Source organism: Chrysochloris asiatica, unplaced genomic scaffold (assembly GCF_000296735.1).
Source record: "Chrysochloris asiatica unplaced genomic scaffold, ChrAsi1.0 scaffold00050, whole genome shotgun sequence".
Classification (NCBI taxonomy): domain Eukaryota; kingdom Metazoa; phylum Chordata; class Mammalia; order Afrosoricida; family Chrysochloridae; genus Chrysochloris; species Chrysochloris asiatica.
Window position 1 is genome coordinate 2,556,851 of NW_006408568.1, and position 11,679 is coordinate 2,568,529.

Genomic DNA, 11,679 nt, shown 5'->3' on the forward strand with positions numbered 1-11,679 from the left:
TGAAAAGAAACTTCCAAAACGAAAATTGCCAAGTTTGTTGATATTGTTCCAGGACCATAACGTTGGAGCAAATCATTATTCTCATTGGCAAAACTGCAACCCAGAAAGGTCAGAACGTAACAGTGAGCTTGGTGGCCACAAAGAAGCCTTGGGCTCAAAGCTATAGGGCATCGTTTTCAATAGGGGTGAAAACAGTTCACTGAATGAACGAATCAAACATGAGTTATACCAGGATGGTATACAACTGTGTCTATACACAACTCTGACATCATCTGATTTAAACAAGTTTACTAAAATGACAGTCATGGCCTTGACAATACTGAATGCAAAACACTGGTGTACACAGATTTTACAGTGAGGTTAGCACAAGCTGGATCACAAAACAAGGTTTAACAGATGGGAGAGGCCCGAGAGAAGGCAAGCACACTCATTTTATTGAGAAAAAAAGCTTATATACTGTAGGGTTGCTGAAGTTTAATAAATAAAGGTCAACTTATAATATATAAAAACAATATAAACATTTATATGCTACATGCATATCATATAATTTAAAGTAATAATTTATATATGGGGAGAGATGCCAACTTATGTTCTTCCGATTTTCCTCGACAAGGCACACACGCAGGAGGTGTCTATCCGTATCCATCTCCAGCCCACGAGTTTATTGTTTTCTGAAGTCAGTGCTCGCACGTACGTCTGGGATGTTTTGCACTGAGAGTTCCAGTGTTTATCGTCAATCCCTCTGCAACCGTTTTTGACAGGCCTGGTTTCTTTACATCTCGTTTCATAAAAATATTGTTTGACGGGGGAGTTGCCGGTTTTGATCTCCCCGAGCACCGTGACCTGGTGTCCCCTGATGTCGATGGCCGACGACTTGTCTGTCACCCACAAACTCTCACTGTCACATACCGAGTACTCGCCTCGGTGACTCTTATGCTCCGCGTACCTTTTCCGCCTGGACGTTCTGTTCGCCACCACTGGGCTGCCCACGTAATCTTCCATGAGATACAAGGGGGGAGGCTCCAACGGGGTGCTGTCACTCAGCAAGACCCGCGGGGAGCTGTAGCGTCTCTGTTGTCGCAGCAATTCTGTGTCCACGGCGGTCACTGGCTGGAAGTCCGACTTAGCGGGCTCGCCCTGTTCCGGCTCTCGAGGGGCCTCAGCTTTCGGCAGGGTGCTCTGATAGTTTTCCTTAACGTCCACCATCTGCTTAGAGAGCTTGTTTTTCAATATATCTGCCTGGATCAGCTTAATAATCAGGGAATTTAGTGAGTCTTCCGGCAAACTCCTTTGATCCATGTTGTTACCTTGGATGCCACGGAGATAAGCAAGAAATATCACATAAAACAAGATGGACATCACCTTGTTCACCTGTAAGATCTGAAAAGGAAACACAGGTGTTAATAGCAGGCTGTGACAGCTGAGTCCATGTCATTCTGGGTCTGGCTATCAGAGACTGAACATCCCTCTGAGTGGGTAAGGCAAAACCTCCTAGGTAAGCAACAGAGCTTCTCTCTGGACACTGTGAAGAGTGGTTCTTCCCTAGTCCCGCGGGAACACGAATCCTCTGCAATTGCCCCTTTCTCTCTCAGGCTTCCAACTGCACTCACCTCCACTATTCTATTGACAATGTGGCTGTGTGGCCTGGAAAGGTGAGTGTTTGCACACGTGAATGAGAGTGTGTATTGTAAACAAGAGAAAGAGATTTCTAAACAAATAAACCGAAAACATTAATGGAGAAAACTGCACTATACAAGACTGAGACACTCATCCGAAGACCCAGGCCACAAAGAGAACCAGAGGCAGAAATGGAGAATGGTTTTCAGGTTGTCAGGCCAGACAAATAACATTTGCACTCCATGCCACCTTTATCCCACAGCCTCCTGTGATGTATGGATGATGTCCTTTTGCTTCTCTCAGTCTCACTCTAGCCTGGAAGGACACATAGGCCACCTTGGCATACCACGAGGACATTAGACCTGAGAATGATGAGTATGCATTTCCCTTCATTGGTCAACAGCAGCAGTAGCAGCCTTCCTTAAGGCAGCCCGGAGTTCTATCAAAGAAGCACACCAAGAGGGCTCATCTCTGGCTAGACCACACCTGGTGGAGTCTGCTTTCTGTCCCTGCCCTTGTAAATGAGGAAGGGTTCCAGGTTCAGGGTGATCTGCTGGGCTCTCCAATGGAGAGGCTTCTCCAAGACACCCAACGGATCCCATCAATCCCAGAGACCCTCTTCCCCAAATGCAGCCCTGCTGAGAGCACTACCTGCACAAGGTGAAGGCACAGCGGCAACCAGCTCAAATTAACTCGCCCCAAATAGAAAGATTCACTGTTGAGAGATTTTTTTCTTGCTTGGGTTCCTTTAATTTTCCATTAAAATTTTCAAAAATGTCCATACATTATTTTTTCCCTTCTAGTGGTTATGCTTCTAATTCTGTATCTCCTTGTTTAAATGGCATTTTACCCCACCAGCACTCTCAGTCTGTTGCCATAGTAGAATCTCAACACAGGGCTTCCGTTGAGTCCTTGGGGAATTATAGGGCTGATCTCGAGACACCTTCCTCACTAGCCACTCCCTCTGTAGAGCAAACCCCAGATTTTCTGAAAGTTAGCATGGGAAGGAGACTCTCTGCAGGTAGGGAGGGGTATCTGACCTAGTGATCCTAACCATTACCCTATAATCCATCCTCCTCTTGAAGTAATTGCTCTTCAGTTGCCATTGCTGCCACCTTGCTGGCCCCAGGGGTCCATCATTTCCTCTTTAAATCTCTGTCTAAGTGTGGAAAATAAAAAACTTTCCCCTGGCTCTCCTTGGTATTTTCAGAAAGACAATATGAAATCCAGAGGGAAAAGAGAAGAGAAATAAACAAAACTGATAGAAGAAATAGAAAAGGAGTCTTGCTTATGAAGTACTTGTGTCTGAGCTTGCCAGTGCTAACACAATCCAGGGTTCCCAATTGCTGCCTCTTTCCAGTCTGGTCTAAGTTGTCTTTTCAAACAAGACAATCTTGTCTTTCCCACTATTGCTCCCAAAGGCCAAGAACGCTGCAGGCAACTTGCCCAAATTTCCTCCTCCTGGATCCTGGCCACCTCTGTGATAAGAGAACCATTCTCCTTCCATGGGAACTAACCTTCTAGACAAATGACCCCTTCAAGGTTAAAGCTTAGGGATGGAGTCTAGCTTTGCTGCCCAACCCTGGAGTTGCTCCAGGAATCATATTATCCTAGGAAAATGGTAGCTGATCCTTCTCCCACTCTGCATGCAAGTGACATTTCTTTCACTTTTGCAGACCCAACAAAGTGAAACTCCAACACCACAATAAGTATGGTGTACATGCCACTAGAATTACACCCACAAAAGAAAGAGAACACAGCTGCGAAGGAATCATTTGGGACTAAGAACCTATCAAGAAACAATTTATTAAATTCCCCCAAAGCCCAGCCACTGTAAGTTAAGAATACACAGGATATCTGCTCAGAGGAAATAAATCAAGTCTGGTTAGTAGGAGGAGGTCCCAGGTAGAATAAGAGTCCATATATTAGTGAGGTAATTACAAGGGTGAGCTGATGGGAAGAATGATGGATGATGTCAATGGGTTGGGGCTGAACACTGAAGAGTCTGTAATGGTGGTAGTCTGAATACAGAACTAAGGAGTATTAGAAGTAAAAGAGTACATAAAGAGAGCATCGAATTCAACTCCTTCACTTATGTTGCTGTTGTGAGGTGCCGTTGAGTTGATTCTGACTCATAGCAACCCTATGCACAACAGAATGAAACACCACCGTGTCATGTGCCATCCCCACAGTTGTGATGTTAGAGCCCATTGTTGCAGCCAGCCACCCTGTCAATCCATCTTGTTGAAGGTCTTCCTCCTTTTCACTGACTGTCTCCTAAGCGTGATGATGCCCTCTGGAAACCCCAAACTGCAGTTTAAAGAAGAGGAGAGTAAGAGCATAGAAGGAGTGTTTCTTACTCTGGCCCTCACCTTCCTTTTCTTGTTACAACTGGGCTCATGCCATAACTGCCCTCCATCCCTAACACACACATCCAAACTCCAGCCACACTCACTCTTCATTGCTACTTGAATAAGCTTTATGACCCATGTGCACGTGTTGTTCCTTCACCTTGCACACTTTCACCACGTCTGTTGAAATTTGACCCGTTCTTTGGTGTCTGGTTCTAAAATGAACTTTTCTATAAAGCTCTCTCAAGATCCTCAGCAGCAGCAAGTGTGCCTGCCTTTGCCCTCGTGTCCTCAGCATGTTTTCTGACTGCCTCTCATGGTAGGCATCATGTTCCTCATGACATGACATGGATTACTCCCTATATTCTAGATATTCCAGGACTAGGAGGCCCTTCTTGTCAGTGTTTGCCCCCTCTCCACGGTGGAAGTGAGGACTGGGTGCAGTGAGTCAGAGGTAGAAATGAGGGTGGCTCTGTGCAAAATGGAGATGCGGGACCCTTGTTTGAACGTTGCTTAAAGCAGGTAGGGTGGTGACGGGAATAGGCATGATTACGTGAGCCGGTGCTCCAAAACCTCAGGTACACCACTGTCCCATCATCCTGCCCTCACCCACTTACAAACACAAAGTCCAAAATGAAATGATGAAGGATTACAAGGCAGCTACCACAAAGTACAAATTACCAAACACAGGGCTCCCTTCTCAGTACAGGGCCTGGTGGGACGGCACTGATCACATATCCATGAAGTATCCTCACTTTTAGGAGCGAAGACGACCAATTGTAGTGAAATGTTTGAAGGTTAAGGATAGAAAGCCATTTGTGTGGTCAGAAAGGATGGGCACAGCCCAGAGAGGACATTGTCTGAGGTGTCCTGGTGAAAGCAGTTAGGGGAAATTCAGCTGCTATCTGGCAGGGACAGCCGGAAACTGCACAAGGACAAGACTCACTCTCCCATTTTCAAGGCCTGCAGAAGAGATAGCCCAGTCTTTTTTTTTTTTCCTTTCTAGGTTGTGGCAAACCAAGAAGTAGGGGATTTAGAGGGGTGGTAGGAGAGGCCAGAAAGGACTGTTTCCTCACTGATAGTGTTTACAATTGCTCAGACATGGTGATACTAAAAAGCAAATTGACTTTTAGTTAGTTTTTAAATTGCCTACAGATCATATTAAGGAGCCCTGGTGGGACAATGGTTAAGAACTTACTTGCTAACCAAAAGGTTAGTGGTTTGAATTTATCCAATGGCTCTGGGGGAGACAGACATGGCATTTTGCTTCCACAATGAAAACAGTTAAGAAAACCCTATAGGCCAGTTCTATCCTGTTAAATGGACCCATAGGAGTCCAAATCAATTCAATGGCAGCTAACAATAGCAACAGATAATACTGCTTCACCTGCTGTAAGGCGGTAGTTCCTAGCAACGGCACCTCAAGTCATTTGGTGAGTTAGAACACAGGTCTCCTGACTGGGTAGGACAACCCTGCCTCTCTCAGGTCCTGATCATACAAACTCAGCACAAAATAACCAGGCCCATTGAAAAAAAGTCCTGGGTGGTACTGTAGGATAAACACTGTATTACTAACAGCTGCTCCTCGGAAATCCTGTACAGGGTAGTTATGAGTCGGAACTGACTCACTGGCACTTAACAACAACAACAATAACTTTTTTTTTTTTTAAAGAAAGAAATTAGTAATATAAAAAACACCCAATTGCCCCTTAGTGCAGGATCTGTATTGCTTCTTACCATCAAATACACAAACTTGTCATGGTGCTCTGGAACAAGCTGAGGGAGTGTATCACCTGCAGGCCAATAAATGTTTCTAAAGTATTCACAAGGTTGCACTAAAACCCAGCAGGCTTCCTGTGAAACTCGACTTTGATAATCTGCTTTTAGCTTTTTCCTAGAGAGCAAGAATTAGCAGGAATGTTGGTATCAGAACTCATCAAAACACATCATCATAAGCGTTTGAAGCTAGAAAGTGCCCTAGCCATCCTCATCAGTTTTACTGACAAAGAAACTCAGACTTATCCAAGGTCATAAGGCAAAGTCAAGGCAGAGAGAAATAGAGGATACTCAAGAGCTTAAGCCCAACAGAAACCTTTAACATAATACTGACTCACAGTCAAAAACCAAACCCATCTGATAGTGTGGAGGAGATTCCAACTCACAGGACACAGTAGGGTTTCCAAGTCTGTAAATCTTTACAGAAGATGACCATGTCTTTCTTCCGCAGAACAGCAGGTAGGTTTGCACTACCGACCTTTTAGTTAGCAGATGAGCTTCATGATGAGGACTCCTTGGCTCACAGTGAGTGACTAGAAATGTCAGTAGAATGTAAGCCTGCGATACCTGTGGCAACAGGAGACACTGTATACCTGCCCTTGCTGCATACACACCAAGTACCAAACACCCGAACTAAAGAATATCTTTCTCTACATCCACTTAGCAGCCATCTCCCATATCTCCATCAGACTTGCTCCCATATGCCTTTGCCAGCAAGTGCTTGCAATGGTTGTGGGAGAAGAAAAGATGACTACAAATTGGATGCATAAAGAACAAGAAAAATATAAAAGTATGGGGAAGTGTGGGGTTGTGTTTCTGAATAAGCTGGGGGTGAGAAGAGGTTTGTGCCTACTAGAATGCCCCAGGGTAGTACAGATGGTAAAGCTTGTGACTACCAACCGAAATATTGGTGGTTCCAACTGGCCCAGAGACCCCTTAGAAGACAGGCTTGGCGATCTGCTTTTGACGGGTTCCGAGCCGTTACAACCCTAAGGAACAGTTCTACTCTGTACCACACAGCGTTGCCTTGAGTTGGAATTGACTCGATAGCAACTGATTTGGTTTGATTTCTTTCTGTGTGAAGAGGTTGAGTCTCGTCTCAGATCTCTTTCTGATTACAAGTGCCTTCATTTTCCACCCCATTTTTCTGGGGTGGGATGTTCCCAGAAAACGAGTCTCAAAAGTAGAGAGAGGAAAAGTAAAGGCTCTGGCAGATTGATTTAGATAAGGCATAACAGTGGCTACTTAACTTTAGGGGGGGCTTCTGTTCTTTGTAGAGACCACCGTTTAGGCAATTATCTCATTGCATTATCGTTGTCAGTTTGTCTCCCCTTTGATCAGGGGGTATCCCTGATGACCAGCACGGGGCTGTACACATTGTGGACTCTCAATGTATATTTACTGAATGAGTGATGGGTTTACTAAATGCCTACTACTATGAAGCCCTCCCCTCGGCATTGCTTACTGGCCTATGAATCTGTATGGGCTTCTGCCAAGCTTGGCTTTGGAGGCCAATCAATTCTGCCTTCTTTCCCCAAAGAAAACACAGGACTTGGCTCTGAAGTAGTTCATGGTCCCTAGGCTCTTCTTGGTTATAATTGGAAAAAGACCTGTTAAAGACCTCAGTAAAAACCCCTTCCTACACTTCCCCAGTGCCCATTTCCCCTGCTCAGAGTTTTCCAAGATCCTGACCAGCATGCATATGCTATTTCCTCATTTAGAATGTTTTCCCACATATGGTGTTTTCTCAGTCCCTGGAGCAACATTCCTACAAGGTTTCACCATTCCTCAAAATGCTCAAAAGAGAGCAATTTCAGATTCCTTCTTTTTGGCTCAGGTTCTAATACACACAGCGGGCTTTTTGGGTATTCAAGGAGCAGCTGAAATGAAAGAGGAGACAGGGGCAGACTGGTACTGGACCTGAGCCCATAGCAACCTGTTCCTGCCCTGTCCGACAAACAAAGATGGCTGCTGGATCCTCTTGGCTGGGATTTACCTCCACAGGATTCGCATCTCTACACAGGAGTAGCTCCAGCTTACCACACATCTAATGATCCCCTCCTGCAAAGGTATGGAGGGAACTGGTAAGCTGGTTCGAGTAGAACAATAATGTCATGTATCAGGTATTGGCATGCATTAAATCCTTAATCCTGCTAACAACTCCACTGAGGTAGGTACTGCTACATTTTCCATTTCCAGGTGGGGAACCGAGGCACAAGGAGCTGAAATGACTGGCTAACAAGCAGCATAACTAGGATGTGAGTACCGTCTGTCTCCTGAGTCCTTGTTCACAATGAGCCAGCTATGCTGCTTCTCTGTCTGCCCCTGCCCTCAAACATTCTAGAAAGTTCATTTCCATGGGGAAACACAACTTGCAGGCCTGAAGGAGCCAGGGCGGCTGTCACCTAGCAGGTTGAGCACATCCCCTACAGGCCTGGGCTGTAAGCAGCGTTTCTAGGGATTTGAGGCCATTGCTCTTGTTTCCTTCTCTCTGTATTCCCTATGGGAGCAAACACATTTCCGTTTTCTCCCGTCCCTCATGGCCTGATGCTCTCCCAGAACAGTCCCTCTGTACATCTTGAGAGTCACACAGAGCCATGTGATGGAGGGGACGAGCACTGCACTAGCCCCCTCAAGTCTGAGTTTGAGAGCAGCTCTGTTAAGTCAGGGCAACTTACAGATAAGGTACAAACACTCTGTTCTTGTTTCCCTGCTACAAAACTGACTATTTTCCTCAGGGAGAAATCCTGAGATCAAATTTTATTTCAATTTGCCAAATTTTAATAAGCCAATTCAAGAGATTTCATGATTTCTTGCATCGCCACATCGTCTAAAGCCAGTGCATTCCCTGGTTGGGCTTAGAGAGGACACAGTCCAGCTGTATACAGAAGGGTCTAATTCTCGTGAGGATTTCTGACTAATACTAAGGACTCAAAAGACCACATCCTGCCAGATAACCCTAATATCTTGCTCACTGAGTGGAAAGGGTGAGAGGTGGGAAAGAGATAGATTTAAAGCAGGATGACAAAACAGGAAAGGAATGTGGCAGCAATATTAAATGAAGGCTCTATAAAAGGCTGGTTAAACTTGCTCCCCAAACCTTAATTGCAAAATTAATTCAAATTGGCTTTGGCGGAACACAGATTCTGAAACCTAAAAATTAGACAATGGAGCCACATGAAGATGATATCTTGAACCCATAGCTAGGCTGTGAGTTAGGAGGGAGAAAAACTGGTGGAGCATTTGCTGTAGATGGGTTTGTTTGGGTTAATGTCTTTATTAATGATCTGGAAGCAGGGAGAGGAAAAAGTGGCCGATTAATTAAAATGCACAGATGATGTTCAAAGGGAAAAGGTGCTATAAACACCAGTGAGGATAGACCCATTAGGCTTCAGCACCTATGGGAGTTAGCAACCTGGAAATAGCATGATTACATTCCAACTGAAAACACATAGATTAACCCACTTGGGGCAAGATGAATCCAAAACCAACAAGGGAGGGGGATACTTGTGAAAGAATAAAGGCAAAGAATGACTTGGAATCACTATAAGGAGTAAATGAGAAATGAACTCACATGAATTGTGCTGTAAGGGTTTCCACAGCCCCTTCTCCCTCCTCTAGCCCCATGTTCTTTTCTAGAAACAACTCCATTCACCCCTACCACTTCTCTGGACTGGAGGCAGTGATTACAGCCTCCAGTCCATTAAATACATTAAATACATAATTTGGATTTCAGGAAGGGAATGCCACACAGCTAGGATCACAGCACAAGTCAGCAACTGTCACCCAAAGGTGCTGATGAACACCCTCTCAATTCACAGAAAACCAAGAGTGACCAGTCATGGAGACAGGGCAGTCTCTTCCTCTGGGTTGTATTTGGTGAGAACTCATTTGAGACTCTCTGAATTCCAGGAAGGTCCACATTGGATGGGTCAAAACAGGTGCAAGTTAAGCAAGGAAAATAGATTCCTGCCTTGCTCTTTCAAATCCTCAATTCCATGGTAGTTTCTCTTGTTCAAACTTAACACTGCACTTGGAGTTCTGAAATGAAGACTGACAAAGTGAATAATTGGTCCAAGATCTGATATAGGAGACTAAACCTACCAGTTGCTGTGGAGTTTATCTGACTCATAGAGATTCCATGTGTGTCAGAGTAAAACTATACTCCATAGGGTTTCCAATCGGTAAGTTTTGGGAAATATATCACCAGGTCTTTCTTCTGAGGCAACTTTGGGTAGATTTGGGTCACCAATTATTCAACTAACAGCCCCACACATCAACCATTTGTACCACCCCAGGGCTCAGCCCTCAATTTTCAGCAAATGTTAGTTTCCCAGTGGAAACAGGGTCATAAGTCAAAAGAGAAGGTGTATTCTAGAAATAAACAAAACATAACAGAGTCCCTTAGAAAGGTGACTTGCCTCCTTCAGAAAGGACACATTGAAACTGGTCCCTACTTTGGACCAGAAAATGAGGGAGAAAGTCCCTGAATGGACTGGGAGGCAGGATCTATAAAGAAACTAGATGCCCTGAGATGGAGATTGAAAGCTGTGCGTTTGTTTTGTATGGTTGTTGGAAGAGGAATTTCACATTGTTCAAAGCATACGCTCCTCTGGGCCCAAGGCAACAAAAGATGGAAGGTATGGTACATGTCAAAACAAAGTGCACCAGCAGCTCCAAGGAGGAGTTAGTATAGTGATTCCACAGGCCAAGAAACGTCCTGCCCCCGTCTTGGCAAGGAGATCTGACGGGAGCCTGGTATGCTGATACAAGCCCTAGGAAATCCCTTCCATACCACAAACTCCCATTTCGTGGCTAGAGGGTGGACGAAGGAGGATCTGCAGAAAAAATATGAGTTAGTTCAGCTACTGGCCGTCAAAGCTGGTCTAGTAAATTTAGTTTTCTTTGTATTGGGCATTCATTCTCCTCCTTACCATTGAGTATACAAGTGTGCTTGCATGGACTTTGCACACTACACACACACACACACACACACACACACAGACACACACTGGAGTGCCCCCATCATCTGATATGAGGATGGGAAAGAGTCAGCTATGCAGCTCCCAACAACTTTCAAATGACTGCAATGCTCTGAGGCATTTTGATTTTGGTTTCATTTTTTGCATATGAGCTAACTCCATTTTCCAAGTGTGAAGAAGCATAAGAGAAGGTTGCTCAAGTTGTGGGGTACAGCTGGTGTTAACCCCTTAGCCAGTCAACAATCCCTCTGTTTGTAGGGCCTCATATTTTCATTGGATGTGACATGCATGTGTACTGCCTGCAAACTTTTATACAAATATTAGCTCATATTGTCACAAGCTGCTGAGTAATTGACTTTTAATAATAAATAATATGGTGATGATGATCATGATATCGAAATTATGGTGTCCATCTAGTCAAGAATGAGTCTCAAAATGGCAGAATAAAGAAATTGGCTTTGGTAACCTCACTTGTCCTATAGCCAGAAAAACTAGATGGTTCTTGGCTAGCACACCATAGTTAGTCCAGGACAGAGTGAGAGAAAAATTGGAGCAGAACTCATGTTCTTTACACACAGAGATAAAGCCAGAAAAACTGAGACAGTAGAAAATAGGAATCCCTGAAACTATTACCTTAAAGACATTCTTTAAGCCTAGAATCGAGTCTATCCTGCAATTACCTTTTAGCAAAATAGCAGAGTGACACACAAAATAAAGGTCATTTGCCCATCAGATCACTGTCTTATTTATAAACCAGCAGTATGAGACCAAAAAGTCAACTATTACTCAAATGAGAAGATAAAAGGGCAGGGAGGAAACAATTCAACACATTTAAAGAGAATTTTGATGCATTATGATAAATGTAACTAATGTTACTGAACTATTTGTGCAGAATTTTCAAATAGGAACCTCACTTGGTGTGTAAATTTTCTTAATGAAGGAGGAGGAGGAGG

At 44.3% G+C, this 11,679-nt stretch overlaps 1 protein-coding gene across 1 annotated transcript in view; it reads right to left on the bottom strand.

Moving 5' to 3' along the window:
- Window positions 1-273: 273 nt before the first annotated feature.
- The window catches only part of NTF3 (neurotrophin 3), a 90,138-nt gene continuing 78,732 nt past the window's right edge, over window positions 274-11,679 (bottom strand). Inside the window, exon 2 of the mRNA XM_006862669.1 lies at window positions 274-1,380. Coding sequence (XP_006862731.1) covers window positions 586-1,380 — 795 coding nt within the window. The 3' untranslated portion in view covers window positions 274-585. The remainder of the gene's footprint in view (window positions 1,381-11,679) is intronic.